The sequence below is a fragment of the Emys orbicularis genome, chromosome 6, assembly GCF_028017835.1.
Source record: "Emys orbicularis isolate rEmyOrb1 chromosome 6, rEmyOrb1.hap1, whole genome shotgun sequence".
Lineage (NCBI taxonomy): Eukaryota > Metazoa > Chordata > Testudines > Emydidae > Emys > Emys orbicularis.
The window spans coordinates 40,586,028-40,611,780 of NC_088688.1; the positions used below are offsets into that span (position 1 = coordinate 40,586,028).

Sequence of the window (25,753 nt, forward strand, 5' to 3'; positions counted from 1 at the left end):
CAATAGGGTTACCATACGTCTGTATTTTCCCGGGAGGAATTTTTAAATTTTAAAAATTCTTCCCGGGACGGTGATTTAAGAACCAAAAAGCCTGACATGTCCGGGAAAATACAGATGTATGTTAACCCTACCTAAAGTTCTTTTTTAAAAAGATGGGCCTGAACTAGAAATGAGCTCCGTTTCACATGTGTGGCTCCCCGCCACTCCCTGGGGGTGCGCTAGGGTGACCAGATGTCCCGATTTTATAGGGACAGTCCCGATTTTGGGGTCTTTTTCTTATATAGGATCCTATTACCCCCCACCCCCGTCCCGATTTTTCACACTTGCTGTCTGGTCACCCTAGTGGTGTGCACATGTGTGGGTCCCAGCTGCTCCCTGCCCCCCTCATTGAAGCAGGTGTGCACGGTTACTGCCCTAGGAACTGCAGGGCACCAGTGGACATGGGGCTGGCTGGAGGCAGGGCAGGGGCTGACTGGAGGTAGGATCTGGCTGCAGGCAGGGCAAGGGGTGCGGGTCTGGCTGGAGACAGGGGGGTGTGGGGTGGGCTGGCTGGCTTCAGACAGGGCCGCAGGGGGGTGCGGCATGGGTTGGCAGGGCTGGAGACAGAGGAGTGCGGGACTGGCTGGCTTCAGGCAGGGGGGTGTGGCAGGGGTTGGCTGGAGACAGGGCAGGGGGTGCGGGGCTGGTGTGGGCAGGGCAGGGGGTGCAGGCCCTTTAAATAGCCCCCAGAACCCTGGGGTAACGGGGGACTCAGGGGCTATTTAAAGGGCCCGGGGCTCCCCTGCTTCTACCGCCCCGGCCCTTTAAATAGCCGCGGGAGCCCTGGGGAAGCGGTGGTGCTCCAGTGGTTATTTAAAGGGCCGGGGCGGTAGAAGCAACGGGAGCCCCAGACTTTTTAAATAGCCCCCAGAGCTCCAGCAGTGGGGCTCTGGTGGCAATTTAAAAGTCCTGGGGCTCCAGCCCCTGCTGGGAGCCCCAGGCCCTTTAAATTGCCCCCTGGGGAAGCCGGGCCGCCCGGGTACCGGGGCTTGGGCGCGGGGCCCTCTTAGGGGCGGGGCCCGATTCAGGGGAATTGGTTGAATTGGCCTAAAGCTGGCCTTGCTTTTAGGTATCCTGAGCCCAGGCTATGGAGCACTTTGACGATAAGGACCAAAACCTTGAACTTGATTCCAAATTCTGTGGAGTCTACTGGATTTAGAGCAGCCTGAGAGGCTGGGCTGGGCGAGGAGCAGATGGGCACAAACAGCATCTTTGTGCCCTCTATTCCCAGTGCTTTATGGGCCTGATTCACCAGTGTATTATTCTAATGTCATGTCATACCGCTCCACTGAAATACAGCCTTGGGCATAGCTTAGAATCCAGCCCAGTATTTTTAGTTCCTCTTTGCAGAAGGTCACTTTCTGAAACTTTGCTTAAATTTAGAAATTCCATGTTACTAGAACTTCGAGAGTTAGAAGTTCCACTTATATTGGTTCTGTGTTGCTTTCATTCCATTGACTTCAATAGAATTATTCCTTTTATCTTACCTACGCTGTTGTAAATATTTTTTGAATTTGAAAGTGGATGGGACAGAGACAATACACAGAATTAGCAGAAAGTGAGAGAATTAGTGAGAGTGATTAACAGATAGCTGGAGAGAGGGAGAGGAAAAGAGATCAGTTTGTAAATGGTTTAAAATAAGCTTTTTTAAAAAAGAATTTCAGATTCTTTCTGAATAATGAACAGCATTAAACTGAATTATTATACCAAACTTCATCATCTGATACAAATGCAAATGAAAACCACTCACCATTTTGTTTTATTTTAAAACAATAAGTTTAGATAATCACCTTTTGCAGCAACTACTGATGAACATCTAAGGTCATTGTATGACTTTTATAGTTTGTTCAGTAATATTGTTCAATAGGGTCGTTCATAATTTATCCTGTCCAGTGGAAGCTTAGCTGTCTGTGCCCACTGAGGAGTGGGCAGGATTTGGGGCCATCTGAATGAGAAGTTGGCATTCTCTCTCAGATCCCTGCAGTACCACACTCGTAACCCCTTTCCCCAGAAAAGAATGCATATATGTCTACCCTTATCACATTTCCTCAAGCTTATTTTAAGCCAGGGAGCTAACTTTCTTTTTATCTGCTTACCTGTGCGCCTTGGACATTATTAACCTTTGATGTGAAACTTTGTCAAATGCTGCTGAAAATCAAAGTATTTGATAGCCTCTTTTCTTTTTCTACTTTGCCATTAATATCCTCAAAGAATTCCCAGAAGTCAGTGAAGCATGACCTTCCTCTTCTGCAAGAGTGCTGGCTAATTTTATCAGACTATATTTTTTAAAGTAGCACTATTTGCAAAGCCTTTTCCCCCTCGGCTGATGGTTGTCTAACTGAGATATACAGTCGGATGTCTCATTGATCTTTCTCAAATAATATCATACTTGCAGTGGGCGGGGGCGGGGAGGAGGTTTATTTTGTTTTTTAAGATTGACCTTTTTAAAAAATTCAACTAAAGGTTTCTCCATTTTAAGCACTCTTGGGTATACAGTATGTTATCTGATCCTGGCATCTGGTATTTTATTGATCCTTCTGTAACTACATTGAGTGTTACTCATTCATTGACACCAATAAGTTCTCTTCCATTAATATGATTTCTCAGCTTGGCCCTCTTTATTTGTAAATACAGATTAAAAACTAAGGCTGACATTTTCAGAAGTGGTCACTGATTTTGTGTTCCTCATTTTTTGGATAACTGACTTGAAATATCTTATGCCTGATAAAATCAGAGATGCTAAGTTTCCACAACACTCATTGCACTTCAGAGTCAGTGCCACTACTTTGGCTTTATTTATCTATCTCCTGCAAAAAAATTACGCAAATGTTTAAACTCATGCACCACACTACTCATGCTGAGTAAAGTTAAATATGCATGAAAAAATCCTTACAGGATTCGAGCCTAAGATTCAATTGTTACACACATATTCAGTTGTTTGATGCAATAAATATGTCTGTAAATAAGTAGCAATCAGACACAAAGGTGGACCAGTCTATCTAAAAAAGGCTTTGTGTGGTGTCTGTATAAAGGAGTAGGCACTTAGGATGGTGTTGTGATTATGTCATATTTCCCAGGAAGAGCAGAATTTTTTTAGTTCAGATTAAAGTTGTGTGTCTGTTGTTGCTTTGTTCTTTTAAATGATATCAGTAGGTCTGCTAGGTTCCATTTCTCCTCCAACTGGTTCTGGGATTATCAAATTCAGGCTGTAATTTGTTCCCTATGTCATATTTCTTGTATTTAGTCTGGCCCACATCTTAGTTGTGAAACCATCTTTTTTAAGTTACAGCAAGGTACCATATTTATTTTAATGTGTTTGGTTGTGCATTGCTTTGAGAAATGAAATGGATATTTCCCCCAATACATACTTGATGAGATTTTTTTAATTTGAGGATTTTTGCAGGCTGATCAGAAATTTTGGATCTGATCACAACATGTGTGTGAGGGGACCTACCTGCCTGCAACCTCTCAGGCAGAACCTGTTTGAGTTCACTTTGCCTGATGCAAAGGCATTGAAATCCTTGGAAAGACTCCCGTTGACTTCAGTGGGCTTTGGACCAGGCTGTTAATGGCAGCTGTTCACACAGTTGAGTTAATGATAATTAGTGTGTACTGTAGATGAAATGTGGCTGTTTTCCATTTGGATTTGTTCCAAGATCGCGAGGAGGTGGTGGCATGAGCCACTGCGAGGATACCTGTGCAAATATCTTTTTCTATGGGATTTTACAGTTCTAATCCCCACCTTTCTTTTAGATGCAGTGATTTGTCTCTTTCTGTACCATTTAAGGCTGCTTAAAATCTGACTATTAGTCCTTTAATTCTTCCCAGTTGGCTAAACCTTCTCAATTCAGTTTCAAATTTAGAAAGCAACTGACGCATTTTCCTGCTCAGAACTGGTACTAAGGTGGCCCAGCAGTTAGGGGTATTTATGAAAATCTGACCTTTCAAGCTGGTATAATTGTGTCAATGCTCCACATTATTTTAATCTGGAAAAACTTGGGCTAGGTGAGTCAAACTGTTCTTCCTTCTGCTGGTTCTGCCAGTCCGGAGGCCAGCATAGCGTCTGAGATATGAGAGCTGTGCATGAGTTAGAATAAGTGAGTCAATCTTTGGCTGTTTAATTCCATGTTTATACTGGCTCTCACTTTATTTATTTAATTTTTAAATAATGTACCCAACTCCTCCTGTTATCCCAAACATTTCTGTTCATTCTTGGGAGCTCTTGTGCTGTTTTCTGAAACAGATTGCCTCTGATTAGCAGGGTTGGCAGCAATCTCTGACTGAAAGAAATTAGGTCTGATCCTACACCCCAACTCAGGCAGTATTTTCATTGAAGTCAGCAGGAGTGGTGCCTGAGGAAGATCTGCAGGGTAAGGCTCATAGATTATATTCTTCTTGATTCATGTACTGCCATACCCTTTGCCTTGGTAGGCTTTCTGTACAGTAATCTAAGCAAAGGCTTCTTATTTCTAGTGACTTCAAGACTTCATAGTGTCTGTTACCCTTTGCTGCCCCGAGACCTGATCCTATAGGATACCATGCATCTCCTGAGAAGTGCTGTGTCCCCAGCTGCAAGATCAGCAACTTGTAAGATCTGGTTCCAGCTGAACAAGAGCCCAATCCTACCAGCCTTACTCAGACAAAACTCCCACTGAATTAAAGTTCTCCTTAAGGTCTGCAGAAGCAATCCTCGAGTTTATTTTCTTGTGATTCTATTTCCTAATAATCAATTCTCAGTTTTCCAGCTAGTATAGTCTCAATTCAGCAAAGCACTTAAGCATGTGCTTAAAGTTAAGCATGAGGCATTCCAGTGAAGGCAATGAGACAAGTCATATGCTTAAAGTTATACACAAGTTTAAGTGCTTTGCTGAATTGATGCCTATAACTGTATCATATTTCTCTTTAACTGTGCATTTGTAGAGCTGCAGTTAGATTTTGTGTGTTATTTGAACTCAGAAATAATACACACAGCTATTTGTACAGGAACATCTTATTTTCAGTAGCCCTCTCCTCCCGCCCCCAGCTTTGTTCCATTTTTCTGCATGCTATTCTTATCTTCCTTATTTTGAATACTTTCTGCATTAACAACATTTTCATGCCAGCAGATTTATGTACGACAGTCCCAGTGCTGTCATTTTATATTAAGTGATGTGTTCAAAGTTGTTGAAGAAAGTGCCTTCCCATTAGCAAAGGAAAATGAGTTTGTATTTATTGGGTGAGCACAGAAAAGCTGACACTTCACAACTGTTTACCTTGGCAAGATTCAGATTATAATTCAGGCTGGTTGCCGGTCCACTGGTGTTTGAAATAGTGGAGCGTGTTGTGTAAAGAGAGTTGGCATTTATACCACAACGCAACCCTGCTCTGAATAAGATTAGACAACACAGTGGTAAAAATACTTAAGTCTCTACACTTACCACTGCCAATACAACTGTGAAATACAACTCCACTCACTTGCTCCCCAGTAAGGATTGGAAGATACAGCACTTAGGGTATGTCTACACAGCAAATAAAAACCCACAGGGTCCTTGACCCCGGGCTTCAGCCCAAGCCCGGGAGTCTACACAGCAATGAAACAGCCCTGCAGCCCGAGTCCCGCGAGCCCGAGTTGGCTGCCAAGGGCCAGCCGTGGTTTTTTCTTTGCAGTGTAGATGTACCCTTAGAGGTAATTATGCTCCCCCTGCACCCCCACCACAGGCTGAGCAACAAGGGTGTGTGCTGGGGGATTCCGGTGGGCTGGAGAAGGGATCCTTTCCCCCAAGCCACAGAATGGCACTGCAGCTGCTCCATGGTCACTGCTGCAGCCCTGAAGCCATGATAGCCCCGGCTGCTCCTGCAACCTCACTTCACAGGAGAGCAAATAGCTGGTGCATCCATGCAGATGTTAATTCGATGGAGAAATTCAGACTGGAAATGAGGCATACATTTTTAACAGTGAGAGTTTTCACCATTGGAACAGCTTATCACAGGCCGTGGTGGATTCTCAATCACTGACAACTTTTAAATGTTCTTATGTCTTAAATCAAGATTGGATGTTTTCCCAAAAGCTATACTCTAAGAATTATTTTGGGGAAGTTCTATGGCCTGTGGTATAAAGGAGGTCAGACTAGATGATCACAGTGGTGCTTTCTGGCTTTGAAATCTATGCATCCAGGTCCTATGCTCAGAGGTTGGGCCCATACAAGATCCTAGATAGATTCTTCTCTCCCTCTGCTCTGCTTCCAGCAACGCTAGGCAGTGCAGTGAGCAGGAGCTACAGTAGTTCCACTAAAAACAGATCCCTCAGTGCCAATGGAGAGCAAGGCAGGATTTAAAGGATCTAAGCAATGTATTGCTATAGTTTTGGCACCCATACGGTAGATACAGGTTAGTATGAACCATTTCCTGTAGTAAAGCATGGCTGACGATCCACACTTTATACTCAACAAAATGTACCTCCTCTTACTACTCCTTTTCTTTAGCTTCATTATCACTCTCTCTCTCATCTACAGTTGTTTTCCCCCCTCACATTTGATTGTGGTGTTGTAATATTTTAAGTGCATAAATCCATGATATCCTCCTCTGAGGGCCAGATTGTGACTTGCCCTAATGCCGTTGTGCAGGGGAATACAGGGGAGAAACCCCCTGCAGAGCCACATTAGGGCTCCCCCATGATGGTTCCAGGTTTCAGGATGAGAGCAGGGTCTGTTGGCCTGATACTTCCCACATGAACAGGTGGGTTGGGTGTGGGCGGAAATAGATGGGGAGTGAGCAGAGCTCTGTCCACCAACACTCCAGCCAGTGCAGTTAAGCTCCAGCTAGGAGGAAAGTAAACTGCATTCTTTTAAAAGTTGCAGATTACTGTCAGAATCACTATTCCTTCTCAGGCTTACTGATACTCCCAAGTGACACAGCTATGTGCCATCCAGTAGTCAGGGCTGAGCCTGGTGGCTCAAACTAGCCCAGTAATTCTTTCTGCAGAAAAGAGATAACTTTTAATTATTAAAATATTATGTCAAGACATTTCGAGTGACTTATATCTGTGGCAGTCTACCAGAGAATAAAAAGGAGAGAAAACTCAACCACATCAAATTAAGGGGAAAATGTATATACATTTCCCATATCTAGCTAAATAAAAACAAAACTAAATCACGGTGCTAAAAGTACGTGATGTAGCATAATCCATCTCAGATTATTTCCCACAAAGGAAAAAAAAATCAAAACAATCAAATTAAATCCCAGGATTTATGGTCCAAGAAATGAGGATTTTCATTAATTGTCATTAAGATCAATCTTCTTTTAAATTTATTTTGGAGCAAACATTTATCATAAATAATTCTAAATTACGTGGGGTAAAATATTGCTGCCTGGGCACTTATTTCATCAACATCTTGTTTTAAGGGTCTAAATCTCTATATATGGGTTTCAAGGTTCCATGTAACTAATCTTTTTCTTTCTGACACATGTTCAAGTTTCTTCACAGTCTCTCAGTTCTGATTTTTAACTTAGCTGCCAATAGAGATTTCTTCAGTGAAGCATCTGCTAGTGCTATCTCAGGCTTCCAAGGGCTGATACTGAGTACATATTTCTTTATCCTTCTGAAGACTAATATGGACAGGTATTGAATTTTTTCATTGAAAAAGAAAATTCCAGAGCTCACCGGTTACATAAGAATATAATTGCAAACAGCATTTTATACATCTGAGTTCCCAAACTTTTCCTCACTGTGACCCACCTGTTAATAAAGATACTGTTTTATGACGTCCTCCCTTCCCATTTGGAATTATGCAAACACAACATTTGTTTATATGGAAAACTAATATTGGGAAAATGTTCATATATTTTAAGCTGTCTTTTAATGCAATGTGGGTCTGATCCAAAATCCGGTGCAGTTAATCGGAGGTTTTCCATTGACTTCAATGGTATTTGGATCAGACCTCAAGCATTTCATCCTGTTTATAAGTAGGTAATCAAACTGTCTGCTGTTGCTCTTCATTTCATCTTTTCTTCACATCTATGTGATTTCTCAGCTTGAAACAAGACATGTCAGTGACACACGACTAGATAGGTGTCCACAGACTACCAGTTAGTGCTTTATGGATCATCATTAGTAGTGCACAGGCTACAGTTTGGGAACCACTGTAAAGCACAGAGGGGAAAATATAGGAACAAAAGAGTTACTATAACTATAACTATACACCAGTGGTTCTCAAACTTTTGTACTGGTGACCCCTTTCACATATCAAGCCTCTGAGTGTGACCCCTCCTCCCTTATAAATTAAAAACACTTTTAAAATATATTTAACACCATTATCAATGCTGGAGGCAAAGTAGGGTTTGGGGTGGAGGCTGATAGCTTGTGACCCCCCCCCCCATGTAATAACCTCACGACCCCCTGAGGGGTCCCAATCCCCAGTTTGAGAACCCCTGCTATACACTATAGATACTTATCCCAATGAACCAGGATGAATATTGGGTCTGAGCCTGCAACCCTTACTCATGTGACCAGTCCCATTTAATAGCCCTCACTGTACACCCTCACGACCATAATGTTCCCTTCCTCAAGGTTATCTACTCGGAGGAGCAGCTTTCCATTACTGATGGGCAGAGGCAGATTAAGGTTTCTTGGGGCCCTTGACCAGAGCAAGTGGGGGACCCCACCCCACCCTTTCCGCCTGCGGTCCTGCCCCCATTCTGCCCGTTCCACATGTGGCCCCGCCCATGGACCCACCCTGTTCTGCCCCTTCCTCCCATGGCCCCACCCCTGTTCCACCCACGGTCCCGCCCCATTCCACCTCCCCACTGCAGCCCGCAATCCATTTGCTCCTATCTGCTCCCCCAAGACCAAAGAAGCTCTGTTCCCCCCGCCATGGCCCTGGGGCTGCAGTGGGGAGTGAGAGTTCCCCCAGCCCTGTGGCCATGGCAGGAAGCGAGAGCTCCTCCAGTCCCAGGGCCACAGCCAGGGCCGGCTCCAGCATTTCTGCCGCCCCAAGCAAAAAAAAAAAAAAGCCACGATTGGCGGCGGCAGTTCAGTGGCAGGTCCTTCGCTCCTAGAGGGAGTGAGGGACCTGTCGCCCCTGAATTGCCGCAGGTGCCGCCCCTCTCCCTTGGCCGCCCCAAGCACCTGCTTGTTAAGCTGGTGCTTGGAGCCGGCCCTGGCCACAGCCAAGCGCTTCTGCTGGGGAGTGGGATCAGGGCACTGGGGCCTCCCTCACCCCACCCATCCGGCATTTCTGTCGGGGAGTGGCGTCGGGGTTAGGGGGCTTCCCCTGTCCTGTGCTTACATATTATTTAACAGTGTGTAATCATGTTATTAAAGAGAAGAGACTTGGCCTGACCAAGCTATTTTAGCAATGCTGATCTGAAACACATCCAAAGATTCCCCCTGACTAACTTGACACCACCCTACCATGTAGGGTGTGTGTCAGGGGCAGGAAGGAGTGCACAGTGCTCTGCTGATCCTGGGCCAGTGCAGAGGACCATATGGGTTGGTTTAAATTATGACCAAGGCTGTTTTAGACCCCAGGCAATCCAAGATCAGAGGAAGAGAAAGGTGGCTAAGAGTTACCTTCATGCCCAGTCCCAACTCTCCACAGCTGGGACTTAGACCCTGTGTTTATTGTTTTTAACTTTTGATATACTAGGGAGCAGAGCTAAGGTTCAATGTACACATTTACTTTGACTTTTGAGTGGTTAGAAGTGCCACTTTAACATCCTTTTGATATAGGGTTGTTGGGGTTTTTTTTAATTAATTTCCCCAGGGGGCTTTTATTTTATTTCATTTGCTTTTAAGAAAAAAAAGATAACCTCACAATGTAATGCTATTTGGCTGGATACGGCTCAGACTCCTTATCCCATGCACCTTATGAGGTCTGCAGAAGGGAACCTCCCTTATGCAACTTAAGGCTTTTCTACATGGGGAAGTTATTCTGACGTAAAGTAGGGTGTGAATTGAAAGAGTTAGTGGTATTCCTGAATAATTCCCATGTGGACACACCCATTCTGGAATAAGAGTTGGGGATTGGTCCTACTTTGAGCAGGGGGTTGGACTAGATGACCTCCTGAGGTCCCTTCCAACCCTGATATTCTATGATAAGAGGGTCCACACAGGGAGCTATTCCAGTCAATTTCCCTGTATAGACAAGCCCTTAGGAGGTCTGCTGGAGAGCATCCCATCTAGTTATTCCAGGAGCTGTGCAACTTTTACCTTATAAGATGCACAGTGAATGAGTTAACTTAGTCAATAAAATTCAGCTTTGGGGAGAAACTAAGCTTGGAAAATTCCAGCCAGAAATTTTCAGAACGTCAGAAAGTTATCTGAAAAGCATCTGAAAATGCCCAGCAGAGAGAGGCGTAAAGTGTTAACACTTATGCAACCTTAACTATACTGGTTAATACTGACTTGCTGCCTCAGTAATAAAGGTCACGGGTGTGAAAGAATTATTGAAACCTAAGTCTGTACCGACCACAGCAAGGGTTTTTTTAAAGGCATTTTAAAGGCAAGGTTACCATTTCTGCAGCAACTGTCTCATATAATGAGCTTCCTAAAGAACTTTAAAACCTCTACAGAAAACTTAGATGACTAGAATAAAATAAGTGATACTGTAATTTTTTTCATTGGAGGGTAGTTCTGGAGGAGTGAAGCTAGAAAACTGAATTTTGAAAGACTGATATCTTCAAAGTCAGCCTACAATTTAAGGACCGTATAACGCTCGTGACTTACAAGTGAGCTTCTACTGAAATCAATGGGAGTGGATCAAGGAAAGCAGATAACCTATTAGGTGAAACTGTAGCTACCTTGAACTGTTTAGCATTGGAAGAGCTAAAATTCCACTAAATCAGTCATTATAGATACAGTATCTCTATAATAAAAGCAAATGCCATGAGGCCAGATTCTGCTCTCTGTTGCAGCAGTGTAAATCCTGAGTCACTCCATTGGCTTCAACAGAGTAACTACAGATTTAGTAAAGGAGCACTCAAGAAAGACATGATCATTGCAGAGAAGCTAAATGAATTCTTTGCATTGGTCTTCACTGCAGCGGATGTGAGGAAAATTCCCACACCTGAGCCATTCTTTTTAGGTGACAGATCTGAGGAACTGTTCCAGATTGAGGTGTTGATAGAGAAGTTTTGGAATAAATTGATAAATTAAACAGTAATAAGTCACCAGGACCAGATGGTATTCACCCAAGAGTTCTGAATGAACTCAGATACAAAACTGCAGAACTACTAACTGTGATACGTAACCTATCGCTTAAATCAGCCTCTGTACCAGGTGACTGGAAGATGGCTAATGTAATGCCGATTTTTTTAAAAAGGCTCCAGAGGCCTTTTTCTTTAACTTCAATACCAGGCAAATCGGCTGAAAGTATAGTAAAGCACAGAATTATCAAACACATAGATGAACATGATATATTATGAACATGATATGTTGGGGAAGAGTCAACACAGCTTTTGTATAGGAAAATCATACCTCACCAATCTATTAGAATTCTCTGAGGGTGTCAACAAACATGTGGACAAGGGCAATCCAGAAGATATAGTGAACTTGGACTTTCAGAAAGCCTTTGACAAAGTCCCACACCAAAGGGCTCTTATGCAAAGTAAACAGACGGGATAAGAGGAAAGTTGTTCTCATAGATCAAGAGATAGTTAAAAGATAGGAAAAAAGGGTAGAAATAGATGGTCAGTTTTCAGAATGGAGAGAGGTAAATAGTGGGGTCCCCCAAGGATCTGTACTGGGACCAGTCCTATTCAACATATTCATAAATGATGTGGAAAGGGGGATAAACAGTGAGGTGGCAAAGTTTGCAGGCGATACAAAATTACTCAAAATAGCTGATTGTAAGAAGTTACATATCCAGAGTACAAAGCTGATTGTAAGGAGTTACATATCCAGAGTACACTCACACCTTGAATACTGCATGCAGTTCTGGTCACCCCATCGTAGAAAAGATATTAGAATTGGGAAAAGTACAGAGAACGGCAACATGATAGAAGTCTATAAAATCATAAATGTTGTGGACAATGTGAATAAGGAAGTGTCATTTACCTCTTCACATAACACACAAACACAAGAACCAGGGGTCACGCACTGAAATTAATAGGCCACAGATTTAAAACAAACATAAGGAAATACTTCTGTACACAACACACAGTCAACCTGTGGAACTGATTGCCTGAGAATGTTGTGAAGGCCAGAAGTATAACTGGGTTCAAAAAAGAACTAGATAAGTTCATGGAGGATAGGTCCATCAAGAGCTATTAGCCAAGATGGTCAGGGTCTTAGCCCCATGCTCTGGGTGTCTCTAACCTCTGACTGTCAGAAGCTGGGACTGGAGAATAAGGGACAGATCACTCAATAAATTGCCCTGTTCTATTCATTCCTTATGAAGCATCTGGCACCAGCCACTGTCGGAAGACAGGATACTGGGCTAGATGGACCTTTGGTCTGACCCAGTATGGCCATTCTTATTTTACTGAGAGCTGGTTCCATGTTCCTCTAATTTCTAACAACAAGGATTGCTATTTAATTTCAGGAAGCAAGAGTGAAAATCTTAATTCTCAAAACTGAGGTTCAAAAAAACTTGCTTTTTTTTTTTCTGTACATGCCTGTGAAACTGAACATGTTTTTTGTTATTTAGTAAGCACTGCAGAGCTGATACAGTTTACCAGCATAACACCTTTAAAACACAGATATGATTTAAGAAATGAGTTTTCCAGCCACATAAACACAAGTCCTTTAAATTATCCCTGCTTTTTAGTATGTTATCTGTCTACCGGAAGGAGCTTAGTCTGTTCTCTTGCTATTGTCTAGGATGCAGCACTGTTCTGTTGTATCACATCTAACATCACTAAAGATTCATTACATTGCATTAGCATAGAATTAAAAACAACACGATATATGGAAACATGATAACAATTTCTAGGAAAAGGCATGTATTTTAGAAATGAGTACCCTTTGTCAGTATCCAATCTGAAATGACTGTAGCAGATGGGAACAGAACAAACAAGTATGTTTTCTCAGTATCCACTTAGAAGAGAACATTGCAGTTTGATCACTTTTATAGTTATATTCAAAATAGTTCACCATATCCGTCATTATAATTTTAAAAGATGAACTGTAAAGCTGTGAAAGAAGCAAACAACATGTTTAAGGTATCGATACAAAATCAGAATGTTTTCTTACACTTGAAAATTTCAGATAAATACATTTCAAAATAAAACACTTTTTTGAAGTTCTTCTTTCACTTACCATCTTTATAAGTTTGGAATTCAGTATTTCTTGGTTCTCCTGCAGTAGCTGGTGATGGGTCAGATTCTGAAATGATGTGTAAAGTGGCTTAAGTTAGACACTTAAAATGTTAGACTCCTTTAGACCTACTTACACCCATTCTGCCAATGTATAGGGGAATCTAAATAGTGTGACTAACATGGTAAGGTGCAGAAAAAGTATAAGAAGTCATAGGTTAAGTACAGTAGGAGGTGTTTGTGTTTAGTGAAGAGAGAAGTACCAATCTGAATATTCTATCATGGCATAGTTCTTGTTGGGTTTTCTTGCACCTTTTCCCTGCATTTGACACTACACTTCACTTCAAGCTCCTAAATTTGTGATATGCTGCTGCTTCTGAATCCAAGAACTGGGTGAAAGTTATAGAAATTTTGCACTTGGTGGACCTGATTCTCCTCTTGCATCAGTTTAAATCGGGAGTAATGCCACTGAAGTCAATGGAACTAGAGCAGTGGCATACTGATGTAAGTGAGAAGAAAATCAGGCCCTTAGCATCTACAGGGAATAAACAAATTTCCTGTGCAATAAGTCTAGCATTTCTCAGCCTCTGGGAAACGTCATAAATTCTGAGCTAACATCTACATCCAACTCATTCCCATGGCATTTTATTTTACAGCTCCTGTACCTTGCTAGAGGGTTTTCTAAGTTGCAGGGCAGAATGTGAGCTATAGAGTAAAATGCAGTGCAAAGTGATTTTTCCTTAGTCTATCAAGCCAATTTACAATTTCCTGATAATTCAGAAATACCCATTTCCTTTGTTTATATTGCTTCAATTCACTCCTGCTTTTTAAACCAACTTCTGTAAGTATAATTGCTCACTTATCTTTAACTCCTGTAGAGTATGGTTGAGATTTTCAAAGTAGATTAATTTTAATGGAAGACTGTCTAAAACCCCTAGACTGCTTTGAAAATCTCAACCTGCATATGTAAATATCTAACAACAGTAAGCCATATTCAGGATTGCAATACATATTTGTAACTCTCATTCACTTTTTACTTGTGTATTACCAATACTTTAGTTTCCCTTTATTATTGTACATCTTAAATATATATATTTGCATCATTAAATACATTGATATTTGCAAGTGTGCCATATTGGCTTAGATTGTACTGTTTTAAAACTGTTCATATTGTTCACAAAATACTTTCCCTACAATTAACCCCAGGCTTCATAAAAAAGAAACGTTAAAAATAAAAGCTCATATCAAGCTCCGTAAATGACTTGGCTTTCCTATCCTTATAACTACATATAATACATCACTATGTATTTTTAAACATTGTTGATACAATGTACAGCCTAGAACTGCACTATCCATTGTTAATGCCTGGCTACAATTTTCTGGTTGAAATAAGAAAATTAGGCCTGATTCTCCTCTCGCTTTTACCAGAACTACACTGGTGAAATTTACATTGATTTCAATGGAGCTACTCCTGTTTGACACCAGGGTGAGTTTTGGAATAGCCTGTACAGTGTTTTCCAATTTGAATAATCATCCTAAAGATTTGTTAAGGGGACATAATAAAATTAATTATCCATAAACTATTATGAAATATTTGCAGCTTAAGAAGTTTGTTTTGAGTTAAAAAGCAATAGCCATTTTCATATTTAATATTATTTTTGATTTCTAAGGAGGGGTAACTGATCCCTGCATATTCGTCTCGGTTTTAAACTGATTATCTGGATGCTGGACACAGAGTTCTCGTTTCTGCCGTACAGAAAAGATAATGGTATAAGAGCTCCCTCTATGGGCAATATATTAAATGTCTTAGCAGTCAGTTATTCACAAAGACAGGCATATTCTATGTATTATCAGTGTTCCATAAATCTATTTAGTTCAACTAATGTTAACAGGTGTATTTTTTTAAAGAAGCCCTAAGAAAAGAAAATTACTGAAGTACTCAATGCCCAAAGTATAAAAGCTACACAGTGTTGCTGATTACTCTTAAAATTATAAATATGATTCAAAGAATAACCTGAAAAAATACAGAATTTGAACTACTGGTATAATATGAATAAAACACTGATAGAAATATGTTTTATGTGGCGCAAACTACAGAATGTTTAACCTTACTGTGAAATTGTTCTTAATAGGCAATATCAAAAACACACTAAATTTGTCTGCTAACATGTCAAAGTATTAGTTTCTGAGATAGTAAATAAACAGTAAGGCAAAGTGATCTCCATATGGACAGAAGCATGAAACTTTTGCAATTAATTCAAGTTTTTAACACAAGAATTGTGAAATGTAGCATGTCAGATTTTTTTCCTCTTTTGCAACCACATTTTAGCACTCCTAAATATTGGGGATCTCAAACTCTGCATAGGGCATACCACATCTTAAAAGTGTCTATGGACCAACTCTCTTCCTGCTCATGACTATATAACATCCCTATGACAAGCACAGCATCGGTGTGCAGGGGAAATTATGAAAGTGTTTAACGCATTTTTTGCTAACTTTCAATGTGATTTAGCAGAGGGAAAATGAGGAAATGTAAAGCTACATGACCAGCTCCAAGGATCACTAGCAAGAGTTCATACTGCTCTATTATTTATCGTGCAATAAGCCTTAGTATAGTTGAAGCCACTAATGGTTACCACAGGTATAGTGAAACTCCATTCACAGTGGAGTCAGAGCAGAGTTAAAGTCCTGAATTTTTTCCTTGTATCTCAAATGGAATTTCACTCTACATATTATATAGATACATACATAAATGCTTGCACCTATTTTTAGACATATGTACAAAACTAGACAAAAATGAGTTGTTTAAATTTTTTTTAATCTGAAGATATCAGAGATACCTAAATCAATATAAGTTATAAACTCACCCACCAATTTATCTTGGGGATGATCCTCTTAAGGAATTTGAATTGCATTTAAACATAATATTAAAAAATCAAGTTAGGTAGCAGTTTGACCATGACTGTCTAGTCAGTATAGTCAAGAAACAAGTCATGTTCAGCATCAGGTCTGTTAATCATGGGTAAATCCTGGGCCCAGTCCTTGCTGACATGACTTGTCCTTGACTATATTGCCGAGTCACCAACATGGCAGCTAACTGAATTGTTAAAATAAGGCTTAAATATGATTAAGGCTGGGATTTTTCAAAGGAAATCTAAGAAAGATAGGTGCCTGACTCCAATTGAAATTCAATACAATTTAGGTTCAATTCCCTTAAGCTCCTTTGAAAATCCAAGTTTAAATTTCCTCATGAAGACGAGGCTCAGACAAAATTCTCCCCTGTGCAGAGGGCCAGCACAAGGCCTGTATATTACTTAAACCACAATTAAGTATCCTAAATAAGTCTAAACAGGTATTAAGTTGTGCACATGCCTTGTGCTGATCCTCTTGGTGAATTTCACCTCCCGGTTTGGACTGACCATTACCATCTGCTCTAGCATATTTACCCCTCAACTCATCCCTTCTCAAAAACCTGAGAGAACAGATAGGCCTCGAGTGTGTCCTGAACATCAACAGACTAGGCTTTATCAGACTAAGGGAATTCCACAAATTACTCCCTCCAGTCCCCTAGGTGTACATTGCACAGCACTAGTCCCTTGGACTGGACCAATGATCACCTACCAGATATGTTTTTAAGTGCTGTGTTCCCATGAGATTATCTGTACCCTCTCCTCATCTGCTTTGGGTGAGTAAAGAAATTGCCACTGCCCATGGGGGCAGGAGTTAATAACTATTCCTGGCTCCCACCTGTGTTGCAGTAGATCACAGCAAGGAGCAAAGAGGAGCTGTTTTTTTGTCTCATTGGGAAAGAAATCCTGCCAGTGTTCCTACAGCAAAAAGATACTAATGTTGGCTTCTCTTACTGCGTAACTCCACTAACAACAAGCTTTCTGATAGTAATATCCATTGAATTATAAGAGAGCTCCCTTGGATAGTAAAATGGCCTTCAAGGAGAAAATAGCCAAACGGGAAGCTGAAAAGTTGGTGGCTAACATTTATGTGGTGATAGTTTAAATTAATGAGATTATTACTACCATTTAAACAAAGACCAGATTACTATATATTTATTCATTGATACAATTGTATAATGGATTTTACAGCTATCCTTAGTTGTTAAATATCTCTTAAATGATCAGTATGTGTAAGTTACACTATGTACCTATCTTCTCTTACAGCATACGCTTTTATAGTGAGTGTAAGGGGAAAACCAAAGGCTTGTGTCACTTGACCTCATGGCAGTGCCAAAGAAGATTGCTGTGAGAAACCAAACTGAGCTGACTACATTGAAGAGGGTTTTTAAGTACAATACAAAGGATGAATCATGAAACTGGATTACAGTGAAACAATCAGGGATAGCAAAGAACCTTTTTTACAAGTTGGAATCTGAGGGTCAAATTCGGCCCTTGGGTCTGTGGCTTCCATTGAAGTAAATGGGAGCTACATACATGCATTTGAGAGCAGACTGTGGCTGAAAATAAGTGGAATCCTTTCAGAGACACTGTATAATAGAGCATTACAGTAATTGATCAACAGAACAGTGTGAGACTGAGTCAACAGGGGTCATAGTGTGGAGATAATTAGATGTTACTGTAGAAACGGGGCCAAATTATGGTCTTGGATGTCACTGCTAGTACTCTGGACTTGTATGGGTGTAAATAAGAGCAGAATTTGGCCTTTGATCTAACAACATATGAATAATATTGTTCAAAGGACAGTTTTCGGTCAGAAAGGACCATTCAATCATTTTTCTATATACGGTGGCTCTTTTCAGAATAATATTTTTTTGCACTCAGGCACTTAAGCATTTATAAGAGCAAAAAGTGTCAGTTAAGACTTCTGTAATTGCTTTTTCTCATTTCTGTTGTAGCTTGTGGATGTACAGAAAGCTATTTAGATGTGGTACTTCAGTTAGCTGAAAAGTGTCCTTTCTTGTCAATAATTATTTAAATTGTAATATGCACAATTTTAAACTTCTACCCTTATCAGAATTATAAGTAAGATCAGTTTTAAGGGTGGTTATTCAACATCTCCCCTTCTCAGAAACCAGACACTCTATGAGAAATGTACCATTTTCTCATCCAATCTTCAGTTCCTCACTTTTTTTTTTAGTGACAGCCATGAAGAAAGTGAGAGACACTGATTATTGTAAGTATAGTTTCCATAGCAACTATGACCCAAAAAAAGTTAGGTACAGTACTCCTCTTACTCATTTACACTTTCTAACACTTGGAAAGAAACAGAAGCACTGGATGGTAATCATCTATTTTATCTAAAATCGCTGCAATAAAAATGATCATCTCTCAAGAGTGATTATTCTGGTACTCCTGCCATCTTATGATTTTGTTCAGTTTGGAAAGTCATCACTGACCCTGCAGAGTGCAGTTGTGACTTTGCAACAACATATGTGGATAAATTGTGCCATTAAGGCATATGCTGACATTGGGGACTCGACCCAAAACCCATTGAAGTTGATACGAATCTTTCAGTTGATTTCAATGGGCTTTGAGGCACCATGACATTTTTCTTCCACATGGACAGCTGGAGGAGCTTGCAAGCTGCACCACACCTAAGGAGAATACAACATGATCTCTTCCAGGTGCATAGGGCCATGGACTGGTCTCTTTTGGGGTGTGTAAAAGAGTCCCCTTAGGTTTTTCTCCCAGACAGTGGGAGACCCTGACCAAGCCCAGTTATCTACACTGGCTGGCTTTTGTTCAAGCCCGAGCTTCTCAGTCCTTGCAAGAGGGACCCCATCCTTTGCAGGCCTTTTTAGGTCTCTTCCAGTGGGGGATCAAACGGAAAACAAATATTCCAACGCACCCAGGAATAACTTCTTCATACAGCCAACTCAAGGGGGAAAAGGCAAGACCAGCAGTACCTGCTTACTTCGGGGCTGTCTCCATAGTGGTTTTCTAGGAGTCCTTCTGGCTGGGTAGCTGAATCAGGCTCGCTCTGTCAGGCTTACCCTGGGAGTTCCCTGCACTCCCCATAGGATTGGGTGTGGAGGTCTCCTGGATGGGAGTTCCCCTTGTGGCTTCAGGAGTCACTCCAGCCCTTTTCTGCTCAGGGTGATTGCTCCCCCTAGCTGACTGTAGTTTCCTCCTTTTTAAAGGCCTCCTCCACACCATACATGATTGACAGGGCTGGAGAGGTGGGGCTAGCCCCCCACACACAGCCTCTCTGGCCATAGGCACCAACTCCATGGGTGCTCCGGGGCTGGAGCACCCACGGGGAAGCCCCCCTGTCAGCTCCCCCCCCCAACCCTCCAGCGCCTCCCTCCACCGGCGGGCCCCACCGATCAGCACCTTCCTCTCCCTTCCCACGCCTTCTGCCCACCGCAATCAGCTGTTTCGCGGCATTCAGGAGGCTGGAAGGGAGGGGAGAGGAGCGAGGACGCGGTGCACTTGGGAGAGGGGTGGGAAGAGGGGTAGGGGTGGAGAGGGGGCAGGAAGAGGCAGGGCAGGGGTGGGGCCATGGGGGAAGGGGTGGAGTGGGGGGTGGGGCCTAGGGCAGAGCTCGGGGTCGAGGACCCCCCAGCACTTTGGAAAGTCGGCGCCTGTGTCTCTGGCACCTTCCTCATCTCTATGGGGTCTATTAATCCCATCACAAGGTGGCTCAAAGGATATTAACAGGGAGCAGCCTATGTGCAGTCAGGAAAGTACAGGGACTGCAATTGTGGGAGGTGAAATGAGGGAAATCGCCTAGTGCCCCATCCAGTGGTGCTGGAACTGGGGGTGCTGCCGAACCCCCTGTCTTGAAGTAGTAATAATAAACACCAAATACATGGTTTCCATCATCAGCACCACCACTATAAAAATTGTTTCAGCACCCCTGTCCCCATCCTATCTTTGCAAATTCATGCAAAGGCTAGGCACAGTCCTTCCCACAGTGTTGCATCATCAACATTCCATGCAGTATTACACATGAGAATGTAGATGGCATAAAAGAAAATGAGAGCACTAGTGTCTAAACTAAAAGTCGGAACAAATTAGGACAGTGAAGGCCTCTGGAAAATCTAAACAAATACCAATTGACTATTATTAAACATATTTATCAAAAGGAAAAAACAATTGTGTGAGAATGACCCAAGGTACAGGAATAAAAAAAATGTTGCAAAATCAGAAACTCTGCAGTGCTACATTTCAGAATTAAGTAAATCGGATTAGATGACCCAGGAGGTCCTTTCCATTCAGCCTACCTAGACTGTATTCTTCAGTAAAGCATATAAGAATCAAATGCTGCTCTTGGATCATACTTAGTTCCCATTGTCACTTTGAGTCCACTCCTGTAACTGCACCTTGCACACAACTTTTAAATCGCTGAGAGTTTTACATTCAGAGCAGCTACAAATTTACAGTCGATGCTGATCTCATTTACACTGGTATAAATCAGGAGTAACCATTTACTTCAGTGGAGCTGTTCCGCATTTGCACCAGAGTAATGAAGATCAGCATCTGGCCTCTATGTTTTATCTAGTCTACTTTGGGCAACTCAAGTATGATTACATCAGTAATCCTTCTCAGCATCTGCCAACTAAAAATGGTAATATTGTTAAATTTAACAACAGTATGGCAATCGTTATACTGGGGAAAGAGAAGAGTACATTTCAGATTACTAAGGGTTCATAGGACATATGGTTGCAGGTCACCTAATATTTAGATTGTTTAAAAATGGAAGAAATTGTGAACATGCATAACTGCCAAGGACTTTAGGCTTAGATGTTCTTAGGATAATGCAAGATACTATTGTGATGAGTGCATTAGATAGATTATAAAATACTGTAGTATATGTAGTAGAATCAAACATTGCCGGAAGAGCCATTATTAAGTGCATTTTTTAAAATTAAAACTTAGTGGTTCTCGCACCATATTTTTTCGTTTATGTTCCCATAGTGCTGTGAGACTACTTCTAAGCAGTGCCTTCAGCTCTAATTAGCGCTCGTATTAAGCTATCCTCCTGACTGAGAATTACTTAAACCTTCTGCACAAGGCCCTATTGTTTGAAAAGACAGCGAAGCTAGAACAAGAATAAATATATGTTGTCATTCATATAGTCACAGAATTTTTTTAAGGGAATTGACTAAGAATTGAATCTGAGGTCAAACAGTGAATTGTTCGGGAAGCATGTGGATTTAAGCCCTTCATAAATACTTTCAGAATGCATAGTAACTTAGAAGTTATGGCCAATGTCTGAAAAGAAAAGATATTTGGTCTTTAAGATACTGAGGATGGGGAAGTGGGAGACGATTGTGTCAGCATAGCCTTACTCAGCGTCAATGCCAAGATGCAGTAAATATGGTACGTATATAACATGATTTCTGAGGAAATGTACCCTTCACATTGAAAGCAGAAACCATAACATATAAAAGGCAGAAGTGAGTGAGCAGAAATGCAGATACTGTACTGTACCAGAGGGATAAGAAGGTATCTGGAATAATCAAGACTATTTCCCTGAATATGAGATGAAATTGGTCCTGAGAAGAGAACAAACCACAATAATTTTATTAATTATGCCAGCAGTTCCCAGAAATTTTCTGATGGGCCCTGCCTTGCAATGGACTGGCAAATGGGAGGCATCTTCCTGTGTCCTCTTTCACCATATTTCAGGACAGGTTCTCTGTCCAATACTTAGGTCCTTTTTTACATTTTTCTTGCTTTGTCCTGTTTCCTTTGTGGGTTCTCCCATCCCCCCTTCTTTGTTCTCTTGTGTTGTGGCTCCTACTCCTTGTTCCACACTCACCAGACGGCTAATGCTCCTTGAGGCAGGATCATCAATTGGTGGTTCCATGGGCCTGGGACACATGTGCTGTTGCAATTGAACTGAGTGCTGTCGGAGCAGAGAGGAGACGCTTGAGCTGGCAGCCGGGGCCTAAGCCTGCAGCCCTGTATGTATCAGCTATAGGAGCAAGAATGGATGGTGCATGTCTTTCAAGAAGTCACTTGCTATTTTCCCCACAGCATCAAGTGTACCCTTCCTGTGGAACTGGGACAGATCCAGAGTCATGCAGTCTCTTCCCCCTTTGTTCTTTTCCTTTGCCTGTGCCTCCCCTAAACTAGTTTGAGGCCTCTATAGCCAGGCCTGTCCACCAGGCGGGAAAACACTTGACTCAAGCAGTACTCAGTGCAAGATATTTCAAACCTCCATTTCTAAAAGAAATTTTGAAGGAGGAATGAAAACATTAAAACTAAACACAACAACGTGCGTTATGTATTCACAAGCCTGCTATGGGAGCTGGATTGCCTTATAATCATAGGTGCAGACTCTGGGTGCTCCAGGGCTGTGATATGAAGCTTTGATGGGCCATGGAGAGAGCATTCCCTGTGCTTCCTCAGGGCAGGAACTCCAGTTGCCTGGTCCTTGCACAGGGTATTCCCTTGAGACATTCCTCCAATGCATATATGCGTAAGGATCATGGCCAGTCACAGTCTGGCCCTCTATCTTTGGCCCAGAATGCATGTGTGCATAAGTCCCATTGACATCAATGAAGTCAATGGGAGAAAAGCACATGGAATTTGCTTTTAACTTGTTAGAACTGACAGGAAATCCCGAATTGCAATTAGAGAGTTCACTGAAAAACTGTAACATGCATGTACAGTGGCCTGGGGGAATGGCTGTTACTCGTAGCGCTAGAGGATTTCAAGGTTCAAATCCCACAGAAACTCTGGCTAAGAGAGTGAAAGGTTATTTTTCCCCCCTCAGGAAGGAGGTTGATAAATTGGAGACCATTCAGAGAAGAGTTATGAGAATGATTAAAGGATTGGGAAACATGCCTTGGTGACTGAACTCCTTGAGTCTGTCTATTTAGGTTAACAAAGAAAAGTTTAAGGGATGACTTGGTTGTAGTCTACAAATACCTCTATGGGGAACAAAACTTTGATAATGGGCTCTTCATTGTAGCGTACAAAGGTATAACAAGATCCAGTGTCTGAAAGTTGAAGCTAGACAAATTCAGACTGGAAATAAGGTGTTTTTTTTTTTAACAGTGAGAATAATTAGCCATTGTAACAACTTACTTAGGGCGGTGGTGGATTTTCCATCATTGGCAATTATTAAATCAAGAATGGATGTTATTCTAAAAGTCATGCTCTAGTTCAAGCAGTAATTAATTCAAAGAATTCTTATGGCCTGTGTTATACAGCAGGTCAGACTAGATGATCTTGTCTACTAATCTATAAATCAATGTTAATTTGAACTGAACTTGTTGGTATGAAATCAGTGCAAACTGCTGGGATTTTGCTTAGAAGTTTTAAACCTTTCTGCTGACAGCAAAAAAATGAAGTTAACCTTTCACCCATCCCACAGTTAGACAAGCATCAGTGACGGCTTAGCCTCTTGCCATAGAGTACCCATTTGACTGGGTTAAATGAGCGTTGTTTGCTGTAGGTCGCAAAACACTTCAATCTTGATTGATGTTAAGAAATTATTTGAGCCTAATACCAGAAGTAACAGAGTAGAGCTGTTGCAAATCATTTATCAAGTTAGTTGCTTCAGTTCCCTTGAGAAAGCCCACAAGTCTAATTTTATTTCAACATAAGAGGCTCTGTAGAATTATCAATTTAGCTGCAGGAAATTACACATCTTTAAACAATGCTGGCAAATCTTTTTGTTGGTAAAACTTCATTTATAATATCCCTGCTCTAGAAATCTAGAGACATGCTATGAAATTTATCCAGCCCCATATTACTGCTGCTCAAGATGCCTTTAGGTTCAACATTTATTCAGTAAAGCAAGTGTTTATATCTGTTTTATAATCCAGTTTTCTATTTTATTTGTCTTTCTTTTGCTGAAATTCTAAATCCTTGAATTGAACAACAACTGTATAATTAAAAATGCTACTGGCAAAGGTGATTGTGAGCCCACCTTTTAAACTTGGCTGGACAAATCTTTTCTTTGGATACTCAAATGAACAGCTAGGCTTGTAAAATAAACATTTTTATGCCTAAGTGCTATTTTGAGCCTACAAATGTGGGATTTAGATGTCCAATTTGGCACCCAGGTTTGAAAAATGGACCCTGTATGTGGCAAAATTATTTTATTTGTGTTCTAAACAGTCAATTAGAGATTACGCTCAGTCTGAAAATTAGTGAATGGATTTTTTTAGTCCTTGTCCTTCTTTCTACAATTATTATGACAAAGATGCTGCTCAAAAAGAACCTCTTCCAAAAGTCCTATAAGCCCCAGACTTCCCCACACTGTAGTGTTGGCTAATCAGATGACTAACATTTTAAACACAGAGAATAACAATTGAAAAAGAAATTCATACAGAAGTCATGAAACTAAAAAATTGTACCCTCAACTTCATCATTCAACCACTCCAGCCTATCCTATCCCCAGGCTTGGTTTGAGTGCTGTGTTTTTAGATTGTATATTGTTAGGGCAGGGACCTTGTCTTCCTACTTTTCTGTGAAGTACTTAACACACTGGTGGATCATATTCATTATTAGGTTTCATGTATTAATGCTGTAACAATAACATCTAAGCAATACAAAACAAGAAGTTATAACCAAAGACCCTACTAGATTACAGAAATCGTGTGCCTGACCCTGAATTTGTGCCTCTACATAGTACAATTACACTAGGACTACATGAGTCTACCACCGCCACCAAAGTTATACTCCCTCAGCGCACATGGAGAAGGAACAAATGCTCAGACTTTGCAGGTTACAAATTAATTTTTCTGCTTTTGTCAAAAAAAAATGTGCAGGGGGAAGTAAGGACTATACATGCTAGAAGAGACTTCCCACAGTTCAGAGAAAGCTTGTGAGAGAATGAGTAAAACTTACAAAGTAATAAAGAATAAAACACCTCCTGGATCTTGATATTAGAGGGAAATACAGAATTTGTTATCACTTAAATTGTTTTAAATATTTAAACACTTCATGGATGACAGGAGGGGGAGAAGTTAAATTGAATGTTTTGTAAAATATGTCTAACGTTTATATGACTAAAGACTTCTTTTAAATAAAATTCTCTAGAAATAACAAGTTTTCCATATATTTTACAGACAGTTAGTTGAAGGCTGTATTAAACAAGTATATTTTAAGTACAGTCTTCCTCTTTTTTGTTGCAGCCCAGAAGATGGAGAGATTCATCCTGAAATCTGTAGACTATACATTCAGTTGCAATGTTGCTTAGAAATGTACACAACAGAGATGCTCAAGTCCATATGTCTGCTAGGATCCCTCCAGTTTCATCGGAAAGGTATTGAATTACACAAACACATCACAGACACTAACCTTCAAAACTGACCTTTTTTTAGTTTTCCTTGGGTAGACATATAGTATGTATAGCAATAAATTCCTGAATGGTCTGTACAATAGAAGGATTCACATAAGCGGTGGTTCTACGATGATGTCACCATCCTTATAAAAGTGTGTCACATCAGGTGTGCCTATCTAATGTATTATTGTGATTTAAGAGCCTGGAATTGGAATAATGTTTGACCCAAAATGGGAAGTTTAGCTTCCAGTACCAGTTATTCAGA

The 25,753-nt window shown here is 41.1% G+C and overlaps 1 protein-coding gene across 1 annotated transcript in view; it reads left to right on the forward strand.

The window, feature by feature from the left end:
- RGS7BP (regulator of G protein signaling 7 binding protein) overlaps positions 1-25,753 on the forward strand; it is a 75,264-nt gene that overhangs the window by 18,913 nt on the left and 30,598 nt on the right. The window contains exon 3 of the mRNA XM_065406797.1: positions 25,340-25,470. Coding sequence (XP_065262869.1) covers positions 25,340-25,470 — 131 coding nt within the window. The remainder of the gene's footprint in view (positions 1-25,339; positions 25,471-25,753) is intronic.